Genomic DNA, 21391 nt, shown 5'->3' with positions numbered 1-21391 from the left:
AAAATTAACGAATTTAAAACTAAATTGATTGCTTGGAAGAATGACAAAGTACTTCTGAGTTTTAGAGTTTGTATCTTTGATTACAAAGGTTGATATCTGAATGCTGCTCCGTGCTCTCGTTAAGAGATAAGAATCTCATGAATGTGGTTAGTGGAAAAGAAGGATCGGATAGAATGCAGTTGTCTTCAGTCACTTTCTGAATCAAGGGTTTAGAGCATTTCAAGAAATTGCCAGTTGGAGGCTGAAATGACTTCCAGTAGTCTTGTCTTGCCTTTCTTGTATAGAGCTGTGCTGTAAGCCCTGATTTCTAGAGTATGTATTGCTGGAGGCGATGCTGAGACTTTGGGTTTGGGAGGGATTATAAGACTGTTTTAATATTTGTTGTTGATTTTTTTGATGATTTTTTTCTTTATTTTCCTTACAGTGGAAAGGAATAGTGAGTTGATGTGAAATAGAGTGTGTATTTTTGTGGTAATGTTTTGCACAGTTTGTGAATTGAAATGTGTAGTATACAAACTTTTCTGTAATTTTTTCATGCTGCATTTCTATATTTCTATTTGTAATAAGAAGCCTACATTTAATTTACTGGTGGTATTTGTCACATCTGATAAAATGTCAGATAGTTTCTTCCACGGTTATACTTTTCTACAGTAAAAAAAATAAAAAAATAAAAAATTAGAGGCTTAAACTTCTGTTGTTTTGATCAGACTTGTTCACAGTTACAAGCTAAAGGAATTCCAATAATATGTAGTGCATGTCTAAATCAATAATGCATTATTGCTTCTTGCACAGTTAAGAAGAGAAGCATCTGGCTCTGGTTACTAGTGATTATTACCCAAGCATTTGCTTCTGTAAGTAAGAGAATTAAAAAAAAGACTGAGGTATTTCCAAGCAGTTCTTGGTTTAAGATGTTTGATTTGCTTTAACTGTAAACGTAATAAACTGATCTAATACCTGCACTGATCCTAGACTCTTATCTGTCTGTGCTCATCTTCCCTTTAGGTTGAGCTTTGTCCTGTTGTAAATGTGGCAAACCTGGAAACGTAGCAGAACTGTTTGAGTTACAAGGAATCATAATCATCCTTTCACATTTGTGTCTCAGACTAGAGCTTTGGGTACCCTGAAACTGAAACAGAACGTGGACAAATCTTGTAGAGGGTTGAGAAGATCTAGAGTCCTATATGCCTCTGTAGCCAACCTAATGGGGTTAGTGAAGTCACTAGTGGTTATATACCAAAATGACACACCAGGGAACTTTCAATATGCTTATTTGATTGTTGTGCCTTTCTCTGCTGCTGGAGCAGCTTTTATATGAAGCTACTAATGTTGGCTTGCTCTAACTCTAAGCTTGAAAATGGGCCTGTGTTTATTAGTGATGCACATTTTAATGTGGTGACTTCTTTTGGTGTGTTTGTTCTGAGCAGTGTGTATAAGGACCAACTGATAATACCAACAGAATTGATTCGTTAGTCTTCATGTGAAATACCAATTTACTGGCAGCATTGGATGCTAATGTTGAATTTGAGTTTTGATACTAGATTTTGATGTGTGAGTGGTATGATACATGCATCATTTCTACTTTCTAAACATCTCGCTCTTCAGTGTGTAATGCAAGGATGCAGTTTGATGTTAAAGCAACTGAAACCCTCCGAGTAAAGCACAGGGACACCTAAGGGGATGAAGATGGTTTACGGTCACTCCAGAAAGTCTCGGTTTCTGCGGGAAGCTTGCAGCAATGCACCTGTACTGCCACACGAGGGGGTAAGCTGATCTCAGGTTTACTGACTGACAAAGCTCGTTATGAGTCATTGCTAATTCCCTGATTCTCTTACAAATGCAAATTCAAACAAAATCCCATTTCTTATTTTGGAGTCCTTTTTGCCTATCTATAGAGATGTCAGTCATGGTATGACAATTCTAAACGGTATCTCTTTGCCTTTTGGAATGTTTTAGTAAATTTTCCTTTACTTTTTCCTCAGTTTGCCTTCAAAAACTGAAGTAATCTTTTCAGTACCTTTATTTGTTTTACAAAATGCAGTGGAGTTTATAAACAAGCCTAAGATACAATATTCACAGCAACTGATTCTTAAAACACAGTACCTCCCTTGTACAGATGTTGATGTTGGGGCCTTACAGTATTAAGTAAGGCCCAAAATACTGCATCAGTAATCTATTGTTGTGCCCACTGTGTACATTTTATTCTATTAGTAGAATACATTTTCCTTCTTTCATTGACATAGGCCATCCATGTGAGAACAAAAACAGCATTTGAATGCTGAGATGTATTTATTCAGAACTTAAATCATTTCCATTTCACTTCCTTCTCCCTTTCCCCCTTTCAAGATTGCTAGTAGGATCTGAGCGATCGCAGTTCTCAACGTGAATATGAGATGTGATCCCGGGAAACACTCTTTGCATTGGCAGCATTCTGCCAAGGACTTGTCCTTTAGAAATCCGACCATGGTATCTGATGGGATGGATGCACAACAGTTTGACACAGAAGCCTGGTTGAAGAGGAAGGAAGAAAACTCAGATGATGTGTGTTTATTTTTCTGTACTAATTCTATTTGAAAGAATCTTGTTCTTTCCAGTGAGAGAGCAATTTTGGAAGTGCAGTAATAGCAAAAATAGTGTAAAAATAGGGATAGTGGTCAGAATTGCTGGCTTGTTAGGGAAGGAAAAATGAAGGGACCAAGGGAGAAGGTGAGAAGGAGGGAACATATCCTACATGAACTTGAGACAACTGTTGGAAGAAAAGTTATATACCTGATCCTTTGATTTGGATTCCATCATCAATGGCGTTTCCATTATGAAAGAACTTAACGGGTCCAAACAGCTCGCCAGAAAAGGGAGCATACACTGTTGCACCATCAGCACAGATGACATCCACACCCCTGTGCTTCTCTCCTTTACCATTGCGTCTGAAAACAAATGCATAATTAGAGGAGTGTCTGCCAGGCCTGACATTCTGCAGGGAGGCGTTGCTTAACAAGCTCTGAAAACAGGTTAGTAGTACTAAGATGGTGCTGCCATGATTGACCACAGCTGAAGAACCTGTAGAAATTCTGTTTTGGTAGTTAAGGTATTGCTATGTAGCCTGTTAGATTTACAGCTTCAGAAATTGCATTGGTGGGTGTGTATTTCTCACTAGCTTTGAAATAGACCTCTAGAGTCATGGAAATACTGGTTGGAAGGTACCTGTGGAAGATGTTTAGTCCAACCTGCAGATTGGATCAAGGTCAGGCACGACTGTCTAACCCCAAACCTCCAAGCATGGAGGTTTTATGAACGACACTAGCATTACCTCTGTACTGAGTGTTCCCTCATGTCCAACCTGAACTATCAGAGCTTAAACAGAGTTCAACTCCGTTCCAACACAGCAATAATAACCCCACATGCTCAAAGTATAGTACCTCGGAGCTCCGAAGTATCCACAGCCGTATTTATCACAACCTCTTATTTCATTTGTAGGATTCCCAGCACATACTGTTGCCCAGTGAGTATCTTGTTGTGGGAGTGCTGGTGAAACATCTATGAAATACAGAAACAGGAAATAAAGGTAGTGTTGTTTTAGTCAGCTTTTTTAAAAAAAAAAGTATTTCATATTTGCAACTCCTACATTTTCATTTCAGTTAAGAAGGAATGTGCTGGAGTTACATCTGGTTCAGTTGATGTTTGATCTTCCACAAAATCTGTCACCCGTTTGGAAACAGAAGTGGAACAGATGCTTCAAACTGCATGTTAATGCTTTATAACTAGGGCAGGCTGATGTAAAGAACGTGCTTCCAAGAGGAAAAAAGGCATAAGAGGATTATCACAGTTATAAACCAGAATGTAAACTGAGGAGTAAGAGAAGATTCAGCTTTTTCTTATTCTATGCCTGAGCTGATGGCATCAAAGTCCTTAAGTCCTTTGGCATCATCACCGAAATCTTTAGGTTTATTGTTTTCAAGTGCAAATTTTAAGTCTGAGCTAGTTAAGATGTAATACTGGAATCATTGCAAGCAGTTAGAAAGATCAGAAGAGACATCTGACTCGGTTTGTTGCTGAGATTTATGCTGCAGTGCCATGGAAGGGCAGTGAGGAGTGAGAAATAAAGCTTGGTAAGCTGATACATGCTCCTTCCTCTCTATGGTCCTGTTATACTATAACACATCTTCTCTCTTTTGGTTGTTGCTCTTGAGGAGACCCTATGACAGAGGAGACTCCTGTTGTTTGATGTTGTCCTTATTTGCAATTAAACATATTTTCTTTCATGATAAAATGTAAATGTTTGTTGCTTGTTTTTGTTTTTTGTTTTACCAGGTCTGAGGAGATGAGTAGGATCAGATTGGTCACAGTTCTCAACGTGAATGTGAGACACAATGCCAGGAAACACTCTTTGCATTGGCAGCATTCTTCCAAGTTGTTGCCCTTTCTGGATTTGGCCGTGGTATCTGATGGGATGAATACAGACGAGTTTTACACAGTAACCTGGAAAAGATGGGAGAGGAAGGTCAGGCAACAAAAGCTGTATCTGCTGAGGCAGAGTACAAGAGATCTTCCTCGCTGGGCTGTTATTGAGGGCTACAGTGGTGAAGCAGAAATGGAGTCAGGTACCAACAATCATGAAAGTATTCAGATCCCTATAGAAAAGAGGAAAAAGAAAAATGAGGGGTTGGAAAATAGGGATGGGAAAACATTCTCAGCAAAACTGAGTTCAGATGTTTTGTTTTGCAAAATTTGTTTGGCTTGGGGTTGTTTTTTCTGCTACCTGTTTTTCAGCTCCCTTCTCTCCAAGAAAAGAGCTGTGTCCTGCTGGTGCTTTTGGTATTTCTGAGCAGCAGCGTAGTGATGCTTCAGTAGAGAGACTAAATCAGCAGCACTCTGCTCGACTTGAAGAGCAGCAGGAATATCTTAACTAAGATTGCTTGTGCCTGCCTTGTGGCATATGTGCTGTTATTACTTGCCTGACCCACTGATTTGGACTCCATCATCAATGGCATTTCCGTTATGAAAGAATCGAATGGGTCCGGAGAGCTGGCCGCTGAAGGGAGCATACACTGTTGCTCCATCAGAGCAGATGACATCCACGCCCTTGTGCTTTTCTCCTTTACCCTGTCTGAAGACATAATTAACTAATTATGCCATCTGTCAGACCTAATAGTATGGATGGATCCCTTAGCACTACGTGTGAAGCTTCCCTAAAAACGTAAGGCTTTACGTCTGTAGTGAAATGGGAAAAGATAGTGGTTTCAATCATTTTTATTGCCAAGTGTTTGTATTAGTATGATCCACTTCAAAGGAGGGGCAGAATTTTGAACTTTAATGGGTGTTCTTAACTCCCAAAGTCATGGGATGCTTCATACCATTACAGTAACCCTGTTGCACCCCAAAATGCATCTGTGCCATGTAAATAGAATTGTATATATGGCATTTTCTCCCTTAGCAATTCTTAAGTTATGTGCTGGAGGTCACAGAATCACAGAATATTCTCAGCTAGAAGGAGAGTTTTTAGGACAGCATATCCTTCTCTGTTATAAGGTGCCTATGCAGAGACAGTGGTGTCTGCAGATCTTTAGCTTGTGTAAAGTACTCTGTAAGGCTTCCTATAAGCTCTACTGATGATTGCTTGCTAAGTATCTGATCTGTAAGAGCCACGAATGAATTACAGTAGTCCTTGGAATGCTTTCCATTGCTGTTCCTACTCAGCCTGCTAGTTTTTGTTTAGTGATCACTCTTCTTTAGCCATACATCCATTAGTCAAAATGATACTGATGTCCTTCAGTGCGATTGCTAAGTAACATCTCAAAATGAGTAAGAGAAAACGTAGAAAAGTTTTCTTTCGTTTAAAGTAGAGCAGAAATATTAATCAGTGGTATATGAAAGGCACTACTGGTGATTTTGTGTATTGTTCTTAGACCTCAGTGAAAGACGGCGGAATAGTAGCAAGCCTTTGGCTTTTAAAGGTTGGTGAAACCTCACTCTTTGTGAACAGTTGATGTAGGAAAGCCACCCTGCTGCAGGTCCCTGCTGCCCGCCCTGTTACCTGTTGGCTCCATAATTGCCACAGCCGTATTTGTCACAGCCCCGGATTCTGTTGAAAGGGTTCCCACTGCATATCTGCGCCCAGTGCCTGCCCTGCTGCTGGGGAGGGTGCACCTCCCACTGCCTGGTGGAAACTGCCCGTGCAGAAGAGGAAAACAAGGGAAAAAAAAACATAGGAACACGTTAGTGCCATATAACTGGAAGTGGTAAGCTGCAAAATGCATCAATATGGAAGACACGTGTCATGACTTCTGCCACAGAAGAGAGGTTTCTTCCTTAATTACAGGTTAATTATGGTTTGTAGGCTTTCATAATGCCACACATTATAGCTATAAGAATATTGAATTACCCTTATGCATATTTGACCCCTTTCCTGGAAGCTTTGTGCCTTGATTTTTGTAAGGTACGTACAGCAAAAGAAAGTAAAGCTATAGGCACAGATTTCTTATAATATATATATTTAATACCGACTACTTTTTTCATGAAAAAAAAACAAAACACTTCAGTACAGCTCTATCTGCAAAAACATGCCCTTTTCTATTTTTTAACAGCTATACTAGCATGCATTACTATGTTGGTTTTTTTATAAAAACATTTAAATAACATAGCTTTATTTATTGAAATTAATTTCAGTAATTCATTAGTGTCTGCCTCAACAGACTCAAGACAAACAGTCCCAACTCACCAGTGGACACCAGGCTGACCAGGGCGATGAGGCTGAGGGCTGGCATCTTGTGCCTTTGAGCTACTCAAAGGCATCCTACAGCATCTCTCTCTAGTATTTATGTGTTTTCCAAAGTGTGAGTCTGTTGGGTTGGCCAATCAGTCCTGAGCAAAGTATTACAGCTCTGAGCAGACAGCGTTGCCATATTAGGCACTGAAGATATCTGCAAAATATAACGGTTTTTAGAGCTGGTTGGGAAAGACAGGTAAAGTAACGGGTGTCTTAGCACACATTAACAGATGGAAACGAACAATCCCACACTTCAGGAAGCTTTGGTTGAACCATTTCTTAATGCTTTTTCTTCTCCTTCCCCAAGCAAGGACACATTTAGGCCAAAATTTGTAGGAACCATGAATATGATCCAGAGGATTCAGCTGGTGAGAAAAGATTGGCAAAACGCTGTGTATTGTCTGTCGTGGGCATCAGTAGTTTGTCCTTCACTGCTGGTTCCAGTACCTCCTCCGCAGGTGTTTGTGCTCATTTATGGCTTTCTAACAGCATAGCAGAGAACACATGGATGTGTAATGATTGTTGTAGTACAGATATTTACTTAAGCGAAGAAATGCGGATGCTTTTGCATAGAAATCTGTTCTTATTCATCTGATATCTTCACCTAGTCTGGACATAAATCCATGGAGTCTTTGCACTGGAACCCTGTTTTTTGACAATGAAATTTTTGTTAAAACCTCTTCAGGTTCTGGAATGGATGGTTGCAAACCACAGTTGCACTGCATAACTGACAAGGAGTTTAAAAAAAGGAAAAATCGAATTTGTTTTTTAATGATTCATTTAGCATCTGCTTGACTTCAGCTATTGAACTGTTAGGCAAGCTGATTAATGTCTTTTAATTGCCCCTTCCATTCAGCTTTTCCATACTTCTCATAGAAGGTCATTAGATTTTCTTTCTGAATATGTTTTTGTTAACACAAAATTTAAAGAAGTCAAGAAGCTCTCCCATAAGCTATCCAGAACTCCAAGAAACTGTGACCTCAGCAAAGCCTGCGTGTGTTGTTCAGAGGAGGAACAGATGTGACTGTGAGCTTCTTGCTGACAAAGAGCATTTGCACACTGTATTTTCCCCAAAAAACTCCATGCAACAAGCAGCTGGTGACAAATTCCTGCCTCGTACTTCCAAGCTTTTTTACAGCCAACATCAGCCCCTTGGAATATTTTGGTCTTCCCTGGCATTGTTACAAGTGACTTCAGTGATTTTATCCTTGCTGCTTTCTCCTCTGTCTTGCCAGAAGGAAATGCTGTTTCTCACACTTGCAGCCACCTAACAAGTACTTCTGTAAATATGTTGTTTCCAGCTTTCTAGGCTTCATTTTTCCAGCTACTAAAGCTCTCAGAAATGACCCAAGTATTATTAGTCAGCTTGTGCTTTTCCATGGCCCAGGTCCCTCACTTCCTCTTGGACTTCAGCAGACTTCAGGTAATCATCTACATTTGTTGGATCTTAGATTGCATGTCTTGGTTAAATTACTTGGGACTTCCAGAACACATTAGAGCTCTGCACCTCTCTGTGTGAGAATATTTGTGCATGCCAACAAACTTTGCTGGCTGCTGTCTGTCACCTGTTTTCAGTCCCCAGACAACTGTTGGAGGACAGCAGAGCTCAGAACCTCTCTTCAGGAGGTGGTGCAATGCCACTTGCTGCCCCAAGGCCCCACCTTTGCATTTTTCCCATCTCATTTGTGTGACAGATTTTACTTCACATTGCTTGTAGCTGTGTATGTTCTTAAAATCTTCTTTGTGAAAGATGTTAACTATCTTGCATCTTGCTCTGCCCTTTCTAAACCATGTCAAAATATCGTTTGGTACAATGACATGTCTAATGCAGTTCTGGTGGAGTATCCTTAAAGAAAGAAAAAAAAAATGTTTTTTCAAGTTTGTGTGATGGGAGTTCAGGCTTCTCGGTGCATCCCTTGTCTCCCAGGGAGCTGCAGGCCTGGCCTGTTGGGCAACAGCTGTGAAGTGATGCTGGTGGGATTCCTGCATTGGGCAACAGAGGCGTTAATCCAACAGTTGGGACGAGTGGTTGTGAAAGAACCCAGCTGGGCCCTTAGCACACACCAACAGAAGGATATGGGACAACCGTGGTGTTGCATGGGTGCTGCAGTTGCACCACTTCCTCCCCTGTGACAGGATCAGGCTCAAAGGTGGCTGCTCAGGGCTGATGCTCACAGCTACAGACTTTGGAGAAGGATGGAGTTTAGTTAGCAGAGTTATTCTTTGCATTCGTTAGTGCCTTGCTATGTGCCTCCAACGTCAGTCTGAACCATTTCATGCTTTACTTGTGAGCACAATATAATGGCTGCTTTGGTTTGAAAGGAGAGAAATGTCATTCTTACCTCCTTTTCCCCTTCAGACAGCTTCGTGGAGGAGCTAGGTGTGGTGTTTGCGATGACATTCTGGTTCCTCAGCACGTTTCTCCCCAAGTAGCTGATGGCCCCACCGAGCAGGTAGGAGACTTCAGGTTCCTTTCCTTCTTCAGGTGCAGTTTTCCTTTCAGGACGGTGTTCCAGCACTTGGGGGGGAACTAATCAAACTAAGGTTTAACTGGGTTATGAATCAACCTTTTCTGCTCATACAAACCCTCAGCTTATAACTGCTGGGTGTTATAATCCACATGACTTTTAAATCAATTCTAAGATGATCAGAGCACATTAGAGGCAATAAGTGTTCTCACTATGCGCTGTGCAATACAGTCAATTTTTAAATAGCAGAACTGTCTGCTCAAGCTCATTCTTCTGTGGGAGTCTGAAGAGACATCTGAGACTCAGAGAGGGAAAGCAAACCTGGGCCTTCCACTGGGTGCTTGGCCTTGCCAGGTTGGGGCCCAGCATATGAGTACAGAAGCAGTTCAGAAATATTCCTCATCTTGTGAGCAGAAGGAACAGATGGTAAGCAAAGCATGTCAAGCTTCATTTTCTAGGTAAAAGTCAGGTACAGTCTGTGGTACATCCATCTCACAAATGGTATAATGTTTAATTTTTTTATTACGTTTTTTTTGGAAGAAAAAGACAGAAAAATGAGAAATTTGTAGGAAGTCACAGTAAATCACATGGGTAGAAGCATCAATAAGAGAGCTGGTTTGCCACATCATCTCCCCTACACATGCTGCAGCTCTGTGGGATGCCACCAGTGTCCAAACCTGATCGCTTGGTCCATAAAGCTCTTCTATGGAGGTGTAACCCCAAAGAATTGGATAAGCAAGAACCACGTGTTATGTAATGTTGTAGGATGGTAATTGTAGTTTTGGAGTTCTCTTCCTAGATTTATTTGAAAGAACAATTTGGCTTTGCCCTTCTTGTTGAGCCTGGGAACAAATCGCTGCTGGGCCTTTGCCTCCCAGCTGAGCTTTGTGCACTGTGCCATTAAAGAAAACACATTTTGTTCCCAACGTTAACATTGAAATTATGACTTAAAAATTAACTGTAGAATTATTTACCCGTGCAATTAAGTGTGGGCTTTCGTGGTGAAAATCAATCTGACACAACAGAAAACAAATTGCTCTTAATCTATAATCAGGCTTCTGATCACTTGAGTAGGCTGAGATGAGAGAGGATTTGTCACAAGGGTGGAATAGGCTTTGTCTGAGCAGAGTTGGTTGTAGTGTCTCTGGGAAACCATCGGGCTGTGCTAGCTGCCCAGCCACCGGGCTCACTGCCTCATGTCTTTGAATGTCTGCACCATGCTGTGAGTGCGTGGCCTCTCTTTGCCAGATGTGAGCTGAAGATGAAGCCCTGTAGTGGTGTGCAGCTCCGACTGAAGCCTCCACGTTTAATTTATTGTGCCTCTATTAATATGCCGGCAAAGCCAGGTGTTAGCAGGGGTTATAAGGGAACACTGAGGAAAACTTTGCTGCTGCTCTTTAGAATGAAGTTACAATGCAAACAGGGCAGAAAGGACAAGGATCCCTGCAGAGCTGGAGAAGTGCTGTGCTGAGACTGGCAGAGCTCTGCCCTTGCAGAAACAAGGACCATGTGGGAGCAGCCCCTTGGCAGGGCTCAGGGTGGGAACCATACAATTACCAACCACTGTCAAGGCTGAAGTACAGCAGAGTGTTTCAGCTATTGCATTTCCACTGCCCATTCGAGGGTGTTTTTAGTGTTGGTGGATTAAAGCTGCTGACTCTACAGTAATCCCTGCTTGCTGCCATGATCCTGATTAGGAAAAAGCAGCCATTCTCTCAAATGCGTTCAGGGGGAAAGATCTCTCCTTCCTGCCACTATTCAGAGGTCTAAGTAGTATTTCTCTTGTACACGTATTTATATTGCATATGCTTTTGCATGAGAAGAGATGGGCAGTGAAGGAGCTGCTTCCATAGGCAGTGTCAGGTCAGGGGCCCACATTTCCCTGAGCAATGAGACACAAATGTTATGTCCAGAGCTGGCTGCTGAGGTCACCTGAATTAACTCTCGCTTTAACTAGAAGGAACATCCCATTTAAACACTAAGCAATGATTTTTCCAGCAGCAACTCTTCCATTTTGACAGCCTCAGAGCTGAGGATCTGTGCCACATCCCGAGTACATCCATGGCCCTCCTGGTGCACCTGGGGGTGACATTGCTGCTTTGCAATACTATAAATACTACTGGCACTATCAGCCTCCTGCAGCTGAAGATGTATTTTGGCGATGATAACGATGTTGTGCCATTAAGAGAGGATCTGCAATAAATCCCTCTTGCACCATTAAATCCACACTCATTCCCTGCCCCGTATCTTATCGCTGGGGCTGCTGATAGCTTTCCTGTATGGCTTCTCTTGGAAAGCAGCCTGTTGTGCTGTGCTATTTCCTTCTGTTGGCTGGTGAGGGTTAATTAAATTCTCCCCAGGCTCTGTTGCTTTGATGCAATGATGGCTAGGGAAGTCTTAGGAAACAATCAAGTGTCTGCAGGCAGCCTGCATGCTCCTGTGGCTCTGATAAGAAAATCCTGCTTGTCTGCAAGGCCCTGCTTGGACACACAGCTTTGGTTTAGTGGTGATAATGTGAAAAATGAGAGAGCTGTGGCTCTGGAAAGCCTCTGGTCCCAAAACCTTTGTGTTTGGGGTGGCTGGTGGGTGCTCTAGGGAAAAAAAAAACCTCTTCTATTGGACAACAACAGCAGGGAGATTGCGTGCTCTGCCTGCACAGCTCTGCTCAGAGCTCCCAGCAGAGGGTGCAGGCGATTCTCGAGTCTGCACAGCCGATCCCAGGGGTGTACTCAGCCCTCACTTCCTTTTATTCCAAAAGAACAAAAGAAGGGGAGAAGAGACTTCAGGCGCTTTCTGCTGTCTGAAAACTAGAATTATTTAATGCCCACATCGAAAAGGATCTCTAGTTAATTTCGGAGAGAAGTACAACAGTGTTGTAGTTCATTCTGGCAACTCTTTGATACGCAGCCATGTGCAGTATCTATCAATAAGGCAGCAGGGCAAGCAGAGGGCAGGAGGTTTGTCCTCAGCATCTGCTCAGTGTTTGTAACAAGGGCAGGGCATTGCTTTCCCTCCATTAGGAGCTTTCAGTATTGCAGGTAGCAAAGTAGTGCGTTAGTGCTCAGATACCCCGCTGGGAAATTGCCAGGGATCAAGCAGTTGCTTTAACTAGCAAACACACTTTTGCCTTTAACTTTTAATTATTATTAATTTTTCAAACCCGGTTGCAAAAAAGCTAAAACAAACAAAGAAAAAAAAAAAAACCCAGCAGATATGGTTGCTTGTGCAGCAGCAGCACTGTGTGTGCTGGCATTGTGCTCACCCAGCGCTCTGCTCTCTCCTTGAAAAGCAGCAGAGGAGGTTTTCACGGGACCACAGACCCAGGGCTGATGCTGGAGGAGGCTCAGGGCCGTGTTACTCTCGTAGCAGTGGGCTTTGTGCTGAGCTCAGTCAGTGGTGAGCAGTGCAGTGTGAATGCTGGAGCTCCAGCAGGTTCCTGACCCCTTTGCAGCGGTGTGGGATTTATTTATTTTACAGCACCGCTGATGATTGACAGCAATTGGCATGGGGATAATGAGGACTGCAAAAGTCATCTGATGGCTTGCAAAACCTCCTCTGCAAATATTCAACATGCAAACAGTACATCTCAGATGGGAATGGGGATTTCATGGTCTTTTTAAGGTCTGGAACACGAACTGAGTGCAGCCTAATTGGATGCAGTCTCTATCTTCTCTTCATAATGAGCTACAGATCTAAATTAAATTGTGCTCCCTGTGAAAAATATTTGCAAACTCTCCTTGCTGCGTGCTGCTTACAAAGATTATTGAAGGGTGTTGGTGAGTGGGATGAAAGCGCTGTGCCAAATTTATTCCTCTTGCGAAGGAAGAGAGCCAAAACCTTGGCTGTGCCATCTGTATGGGGCAGAGCACCCCTTATTGCCTTGGCTGCTGTTGGATATTAACCTAATTAGTGCCAAAAAGTGATCTGTTTTCTATAGGAATTTCACTATGCACCTGTATGCAGGCCTGCTGCTTCCACTGACATCCCAGGACTCAGCCAAGGGCCTCAGCTCTGGTCTAAGTACAGTGTGGGACAATGTGCTCTTCTTCTTGTGGCTGTGTGATTTATGTGTGCATTTTGAGCCATCTCTAGGTGTCACTAAAGGGTATACAAATGTGACTCTTTGTCCATGTGTGCCAATGCAATCCTTGGTCTTGCACCAAGACTTGGAGAGCTCCCACCCACCCTTCTCAGACCTAGCTGCAAGAGGCATGAATTTGCAGCTTGGTGACTCTCCTCTTTGTGGCAGAAAGTAAAAATGAGTCACTCCAGGTTCCTCTTTTCTTTCCATGTGAAGGGGCTGGGAAATGGGGTGAACAACGCTCATCTCTGAAACAGGAAACCAAAGTCTTGCTTCACTGCTGCTTGTGGTGTGAGTGAGTCCCGGCTGGCCCTGTGGGAAGGGCCTGTGGTGTCCCTTCTGCTGGCTGCTCCTCCTTGGGATCCTTGGCCATCAAATATGCCCTGGAAAGCTGTGGCAGAGTGGCACAAGAATGTGGTCTGTGTAGGAGAATGGCTTTGGAGCAGGTCAGGGTGAATTGGTGTGAAGGGAAAGGCGAGATGATTCCATGCATTTCTCAAAGCAAACAGTGCTCTTCCTCCTTCCCCACGGCCCCTTGGTTCAGAGCCACCCATGGTGTGTAAATGCTTCTGCACGTTCTGAGCTCCTGTGGGTTTTCCAGCAGAGGAAGGAACCAAGAAGAGTATGGCAGCCCCCGAGAATCCTTCCTGAGAGATTTCTCATGTTCTTCAGCCAACTCAGCATCTTGCTCAGGGGTTGGGCTGCTGTGGGTGATGAGAAAATGGACTCTTCTGCTTAGCGAGACGTGAATAACTTACAGCATGCTTCTTGCTGGTAATTAGTAGGTGACTAATTACTTTTTTCTGATCAGAGTCCGTGATGGGTATTCCCCTGATGACCAAAGGTCCCTTTGGGAAGGAGGATGCCTTGCTCTGCCATCTTGCCATGCTTCTTAACAGAAAGTTCAAATCTTAACTGTATATATTTTCTACAAAAGCAGTGAAGCAATGTTTTCCTTCTGAAATACAATTCCATTCTTCCTTGCAAGCAAGCTATTTTTTTTCTTAATTTTCTTTGAAAAACATATTTTTAGTTTCAGCTTTGCCTCTGCTCTGGTCTCAATCTTTTGCATTTGCAGTTAATTGCCTGCTTCAAAGAAAAACAGAGAAGTCTTTGATTTCCTAGATTGGCTAAATTCAATATCTTTCCCAGAAACAGTGGCTCAGTGTTTCCTAACAATAAGCTCAAACGTTTGAGCGATATAATTTCCTTGCTTCTGACACTCATCAAAATCAGTGCATTGCATCCAATTTGGTTTCCTTCATCTCCCAGTGGCAAGCTTAGCTTCAGCTTTATCCACTTTAAACAATACTTGTGTTTGCCACACAGTGTCCTAAAGCTGCAAGGTCTCATTCGTGATATGAATAACATGCACAGTTGGACACCTACATTAAGTATGTATGATGAGATCACTTCCAGTAAAACCTTGAAATGCAGTAATGTGAAAAACATCTGGTTGTTGTGCATTTGATTTAAAGTTGGAAGTCTTGGAGAAAGGGACTATACATTTATTAACGTGTTCTGTACTTTGCAGAGGTTTCCATGCAATTTACTCATTAGACTTCAAAAGTGGGAAATTATACGACCTCTAGACTGAAATTAGCTTATTAGACATCAAAAGTAGGAAAACACATAATCTCTCGGTGGAAATTAGTAATTGCTTGTTAAAATAATAATAATAATCTGAATTTAACACAGCAATTTTGGCCTACAAATCCACCCATCCCGTGCGTGTCTGCTTGGGTGTGTGCATGTGTGCCAAACCAGGGGAGGGGGGCTGCAGGATAGGGGCTGACCACACAACCCCCACTGATTCCCCAGCAGGAGGAGATGCTGGATGCAGCACGGCAGGCAGCCAGGGGCTCCCACGGTGCAGTCCTATGGCAGCACCAAGTATTTCAGTCCACGTGAGATGGCATCTGTTCCCAAAAGGAAGGGTCAGGTTCCAGCTCTGCCACCACCCTGCCGTGGCCACGAGCTCTGGGGCAGTTGGGTGAGCGTGACCCGCTCGGCATCGTCTCCGCATCTGTGGCTCTCCCAGCAAAAATGTGTGGTATGCTTGAGGAGTATCAGTAGCGAGCCGTGGTAACCATAGAAATGCATCTGTTTAGCAAATTGTGGAGAGGAAAATTCAACAGAAATGGCCAGAGGAATGGATTAGAGCTACCCCTTGGCAAGGGTGACCTAGCAAGCGGTGCTATTTTTTTTTACTTTAAAAACAAGCAAACAGAAAAGCCCCAAACACGTACGTCTGTGCAACTTGTACTTTTTCATTCATCGCTAGCTGTCTGCTCCCAGACGTGGAAAATATTTGCAGGGACGTTGCCATGTCTCCCACGTTTTGTTTGCAGTCCCACCTCCCTTTGCTGAGATGGCTATTTCTCTCAAAGCCACGAGTGTAGCCAAGTGGGCTTCCCCGTCACCTCCACAGCCCTCTCCCCTCTCTTTGTGCAGAAATGTGCTCTGTGCAGCCTCATGTTCACCTGCTTTGGAGGCAGAGCTGTGCCAGCTCTCCCTTTCCTCCTGGAGCTTTTCTAACACTTGTTAGAGCACTGATCTGCGTGGATTAGGGATCCTGATTGTTGCTATCATTTATTTCTTGCGTGTCACGCGCCACATATTGCCCAAATTCCTTTACAGCACACATGGATAATAATGATAAAACAACAACAAATTCTATTGATCTTCAAAACCAACCGCATCATTTTTCTAATGTGAAAAGATCATGGGGAGATTTCTGTACAATGTTTCTTTGTTCCTACAGCTACCCTGAGCCTAGGAGTACAGATTACATTTGGACTATATGGAATCATTTATCTTAATGTAATGCCAGTGAATGTCTCTAATTATTTAGGAGCTTACAGGGTTCAAACAGTAGCTCAGATTCCCCATACCAGGCCTTTCAATTGCTTTTTATTCTGAAAAATGCGATAGCCCTTGAAAGGAAGGAAAATGTTTTCCTGGCTAAAGAGAGGTCTGAGCTAAGACTTAGCAGGAAATTTTCTTGATGAGTGTCTTACGGACTGGATTTCACCTGTCTTAGCTTGTCCCCTCATTGCTTCCTACACTTTTGACTCTGCTCCCCTACCACGTGCTTTTTATTTAATGGCTAGGACATTTTCTTCCTCGTTTTCTGCTTTTTACAGACCAAGCAGAACATGAGGCGATACCACCAGGGACTGAAGTTAGTGCCAGACTTTTCCCAGTGGGCAGAACAAATGGGAAAAGCCCAATTCTAATCCAAAAACGTGAGAAATTTTTTTGTGAAGTCACGTGGGGGTTTAAGGCGGTGTTTGGGCCAGGCATCCAACTGCCATCGATGCGAAGGGGTTGGTGAGGACCAGTTGGGCAATTTCATTTCCTGGCAGTGCTGGTTTGCTGCTGGTGGCATCGCCATCGGGCTGACTGTGATGGGAACCATCCTCCACCAGACTGGTGGGTTTGACTTAAAATGAGGCAGCAGTGTCTTTAATGAGATGACTCTACGTTTTTACAGCACGTTTGTGTTTTTGCAACCAAACCTCCCAGCCTGGGATTTTGCTGAGTTGCTCTGTTTCCCACTTCCTCCGTTTGCGGTGTGTTGCTGTGGGAGTTGGGCTGAAGCTGGCCTGGCACCAGGCAGAACATCAAACCCACAGCTCCTGCAGTGCAAGGGGTGAGCAATGTCTGGCTTTCTGCTTTATCTAGCAGATCCCTGGTGCTTGTTCCTATCCTGGGCTCAGGAGCCCTGCTCCCAGAGCCATTTGCAAACCTTCCCTGGTGCTTTGGGTGCCTGGAACCTACACCTCATCCCCACCACAGAGGCTGCCCAGGCAAACCCCAAACCCAGGGATGAAGGATAACGCTCCATGAGTTGAACCTGCCAGCCAGGGAGAGATCTGCCCAGATGACTTACACTAACGTTAGTGGAAACTGCACACGGAAACCACAAGCTTAAATCAGGAGGATTATGTCAAAAAAGCAGACTTCACGTTTGTAATCCCAAATGACAGACTGTGAGTAGTATTTTTTTTTTTTTGCTCGCTGTAAAGAACCCATCACTATTTTCAGCCTCTTAAAACTGATGTGTAGCCCAGACTTTGTGGGGGTCAAGTTCTGAAATGGTTTTTGTAATTCAAAGGATAAAGGAAGAAATCTCCCCAAGTGGGGTTATGCTAATAAGCACCTACATGGAAAGAGAAGTCCTTAGAGCTTTCAGCCCAAGTTTTGGCTTGGCATGTCACTGCAGCCCCTGTGCCAAGGTGGGCGAGCTGCTGGATATCTTTTCTCTGTGCTGGTGTGGTTGGGAGCAAGATGAGCCATGCTGCATCAGTCCATCCTGCCTGCCCACCCCTGATGCTTTCCATGGAAGAAAGCCTTTCCTGGCCCGTGGCACTTTTCAGATTGCATCCACTAATTCAAATGAAAGGAAGGCAAAAGACCAACGTCAGGAATCTCCACCATGAATAGTGTTGATTTGTCTGAGGCTGACTGAGCCTGGAGAAATAGCTCCTGAGCTCGTGAGCAGCTAGAGATACAGGGAAGATCCAATACACCAGTCATGCACTGATCAAAATGCATTTGAAGAATGGTGAGGAATTTAATGCTGTGAGTATTGCAACAGGTTGAGAGGGCAAGAACCAAGGTTTTTTGTTTTTTGCCAGGAAACAGTAGCCATTGCTTCAGGGAGTAACTCATCATTAGACTCTTGTCAATGACAGTTTGTGGCTGTGGACATCTGGAAGGGATTTAGCAGAAAGGTCTGGTTCCTGTGGCACTGCTCATCTCCCCATCTGATGGATTCAAAGGGGATGAGGTAGAAGGAGAAAAGAAAACTGAAGATTGTCAGGAGGTGCTTGGCTGCAGGTTGGCAGGCTGCTGGCTTCGTGGTGCTCAGAGGTTGCTCAGTCTTTTAGAAAGCTGCAGAGGAACAGGCTAAAGAGATGTGACCTGCCTTTCCAACCTGCACAGTGAGGTCTGGGAAGTCTTCCAATTGAAAATGCAGCACACGTGGCTGAGGCATGTTGTGCTCGTGCCCTTGGTTTGGTCCTGCTGGAGGTGACCTTCCTCAGCACAGTGCTGCTATACTCAGCATGCTGATGAGCCACGTGTTTTAATATCCCACAAGATTTGGTGTGTCATCCAGTGCACGACATGTGTTCTTTACACAAGGACAAGACGAAGGAGGATAGCTGGTCTTTGTGTTCAACTTGCTATTGGGATATGCCATTGGGTGTCTCATGTTTTTGTTTTTGTTTTTCTTCTAGTGCCTTCTGGGCTAAAATAATAAGGGTCTGTCCAGAAGTCAGAAGTCAGCCTGCTGGCTCAGACCTTGGTAGGATCCAGATACAATTCCTAATTTGGGAAATTTCTGCTCCAAGAAATCCCTGGAGGAGTATGTCTGGGGAATTCCCTGAGTCGTATTTTAAAGTGTACATCACTGAAGTCCAGAGTAAGGCTGATGAGCTGACCAAAGACACAACTGCCTATGAAAGTATTCCCAGCAATAATACGCTGAGAGGATCTTCAGATGAGCGTTCAACATTCTTTTTTATTCCATTTTTCACTTTGGAAAATGTTTGTTTGTTTAAAAGAGCTTTCAGGGAGTTTGACTATTGGGATTTTTGACAAGCCTTGAAAATTCAGAGCACCAGTGTGGGTGCTGGAAATGCCTATCTGTACCTATCTTGCATCCTGGCAGCTGGCTGTGGCCTGGAGCAAGACTTGGTGCATGTTGCTGGGTGTGTGTTTGCAATAATCACATCCCCTGAGCTCTGTGCTTTGCTCTCAGATCTCCTACCTACCTGACCTGGCCTCTAGAAAAAAAAACAACAACTACAATTTGGGATTTGCGATTAAACAACCATGACCTCATCCTGGGAGTTTCACATTGCTGCGAGGATTAGGACCATATGACTGGAAAGGCTGTCTGATAAATATTTGTTCCTGCTCATGGACAAAACGTCTCTCCCGCAGCAGCTGGAGGAGGGAGCTCTGCTTCCCGCTGCGATGGGGCTCTGCAGCAGCTCCCCGAGCTCCTCCTCGCATCAATTAACCCATCATCCCTCCCGTGTACTGAAAGGAGAAAGCAAACGTGTCTGCCTGCCAGCTTGAGAGTCAGAGTGATGAGTACAGACGGTGCCAAAGCATTGTGAGAAGCAGACGTAGAAGAATTAAAAACTAATAATGAAGAAATTTGTCTGTCGTGGTTGTGCTGCAACTGCCAGACTAATCCTGCTGGCACCCTCCCAGGTTAGAGTATCGCTTATTCATGTTCTTAGTAGCTGGCAATGCCGCTTTGGAGGAGCAGTGGTGGAAAGAACTTTGATTTCAGGCAGCTCTTTGGTTGCAGTGAGGTTTTGCTTCATTTGAATTCCAGATTTCCAGGCACTTGGGGCTAATTCTAATACAAAGTCCTATTGTATTGCATGAAGAAATAACTTCTGTGACTCCTCCCATCAATGCCAAAAGCTCGGGTTCTGTTTACCTTGCACCACTGAAATCAAGAGATCACTTTGCCTGAGCAAGAGGAGCTGGATTTGGCCCAAGACATCTTGCTTCACGTCGTGCTGTCGATCCCATAAGATTCTGTGTCTCTGCTTTCCCCCAGCTATGGCTGTGCCCAGCTCCTGGTGCACACTCAGACATCCCCTGCCAGACCTATTCCCACACCCGTGTCTCCTGTAAAAAGCCACAAACCCAAATGCATGTGGATGTCAGAGATGTGTGCACGTCCTGCTGGATAAAGCAGCGTGTGCCTGTCCCAGTGCCTGACCAAAACACGTGGAAAACACCACTCCTTGCGTTCTGCAGAGAAGGAACTACGTAGACCTGGCTAGTTGTAGAAGTGGTTTATCCAGGAACATATGTCTGTACATTGAACTTGCATAATGAAGGCAATTATTTTCCATTCAGCCCTCCTAACTCATTGCAGCATTCGTTCTCAGCAGCAGTAAGGAAATGGATCCAAACTGTTCCAGCTCTCCTGGCCCTCTATCAAGGAGCCTTTACAAGCTGTGTAGACTGCATTACCAAATCATTCCCTCTTAGAAATGATTACGAGCCTTGTCATGTTATCTACTCAACTGTAACTACAAAACCACTGTGACTAAATGAAGCCATATGTCCCCCTTGATTCCTTGCAGTGATGAGGAACCCTGCATGCCTACCTACGAGGGCATGTGTTTCTGTCTGTGTGTGCATGTATATGGGTGGCAGTGCCCCAGAACCACGTTACTGGGTGAAGCTCTGCTTGGCATGCAGCCACCCAAAGCAGACAGTGGGGAATGGGATGTCTGCGTCTTCCCATTGTCCTTCTCCCCATCCCAGGCCTGGCTTGGTGCAAGTTTCCCCCTCCCAGAAAGCATCTGTCCAATTTTACCAAAAGAATATCAACAATACAACAAAAATCACAAAACCATAACACCTGGGAAGGTGATTTCCCTGCACAACTGGCTTTTTTGTCATGCCAAGAAGGGGGGTGCTCAGCTTCCTCCCTTCCAGTTGTGCAGCTCCTCCAGGATGTCACATCTGTGGTCACACAGACCTGAGGAGGTCATGGAATCATAGACAGCATCACTACATTTGGAAAAGACCTCTCAGATCCCCCCCCCCCCTGCCTCCATGCCCACTGACTGTCCCCACGTGCCTCATCTCCACGTTCTGGAGTACCAAAAGGGATGGGGACTCCACCACCTCCCTGGGCAGCTGTGCCTACACCTGACTGCTGTTTTGGAGGATTTTTTCCTAATTTCCAACCTGACTCTCCCCTGGTGCAACTTGAGGCCATTCCCTCTCATCCTATCACTGTTATCTGGGAGCAGAGGCTGACCCCCACCTTGCCCCAGTCTCCTTCCAGGGAGCTGGAGAGATCAGTGAGGTCTGCCCTGAGCCTCCTCTTCTCCAGACTGACCCATTCCAGTTCCCTTAGCACGTCAAAGTGATGTGCAAACACTATGTGAAATGGCCAAAAGCTATTTTTGTTTCACACTCTTTCTATTTCTCCTAGATGCAAGCATCTTTTCCTGCTGTTGAAGATGTAACTCAAGTGAGACATTGCGACCATTGCCCTCTGCCCTGAGAAACACTCTGCTGTTCTCCCAG

At 44.1% G+C, this 21391-nt stretch overlaps 1 protein-coding gene and 1 long non-coding RNA gene across 2 annotated transcripts; one reads left to right on the top strand and one right to left on the bottom strand.

The window, feature by feature from the left end:
- Window positions 1–2170: 2170 nt before the first annotated feature.
- On the bottom strand, window positions 2171–6766 carry LECT2 (leukocyte cell derived chemotaxin 2). Its single transcript, XM_065735005.1, has 7 exons — window positions 6713–6766; window positions 6029–6161; window positions 4950–5101; window positions 4303–4473; window positions 3414–3531; window positions 2767–2921; window positions 2171–2504 (listed from the first exon to the last, which is right to left on the bottom strand). The coding sequence occupies exons 1-7, from the start codon at window positions 6756–6758 to the stop codon at window positions 2314–2316; spliced, it is 966 nt and encodes a 321-aa protein (XP_065591077.1). The 5' UTR covers window positions 6759–6766; the 3' UTR covers window positions 2171–2313.
- Window positions 6767–8119: 1353 nt separating this feature from the next.
- On the top strand, window positions 8120–9147 carry LOC136047709 (uncharacterized). Its single transcript, XR_010622125.1, has 3 exons — window positions 8120–8183; window positions 8688–8910; window positions 9120–9147. It is a non-coding gene; the product is annotated as an uncharacterized LOC136047709 (long non-coding RNA).
- The last annotated feature ends 12244 nt before the right edge of the window (window positions 9148–21391 follow it).

Source organism: Cyrtonyx montezumae, unplaced genomic scaffold, assembly GCF_038088225.1.
Source record: "Cyrtonyx montezumae isolate F1298 unplaced genomic scaffold, pur_monq_1.0 scaffold_18, whole genome shotgun sequence".
NCBI lineage: Eukaryota > Metazoa > Chordata > Aves > Galliformes > Odontophoridae > Cyrtonyx > Cyrtonyx montezumae.
This window is presented reverse-complemented; position numbering and strand designations above follow the sequence as displayed.

What these genes read in the sequence shown, in the direction of transcription:
- LECT2 (XM_065735005.1), bottom strand. Translation starts at nt 6,758, where the DNA reads ATGCCAGCCCTCAGCCTCATCGCCCTGGTCAGCCTGGTGTCCACTG. An exon ending in AGTCCAAATCAGTGGGTCAG is followed by an intron (nt 4,474 to 4,949) that starts GCAAGTAATAAC and finishes CATCTTTTCCAG; the next exon opens with GTTACTGTGTAAAACTCGTC. An exon ending in AATCCAAATCAAAGGATCAG is followed by an intron (nt 2,505 to 2,766) that starts GTATATAACTTT and finishes CTCTTCAACCAG; the next exon opens with GCTTCTGTGTCAAACTGTTG.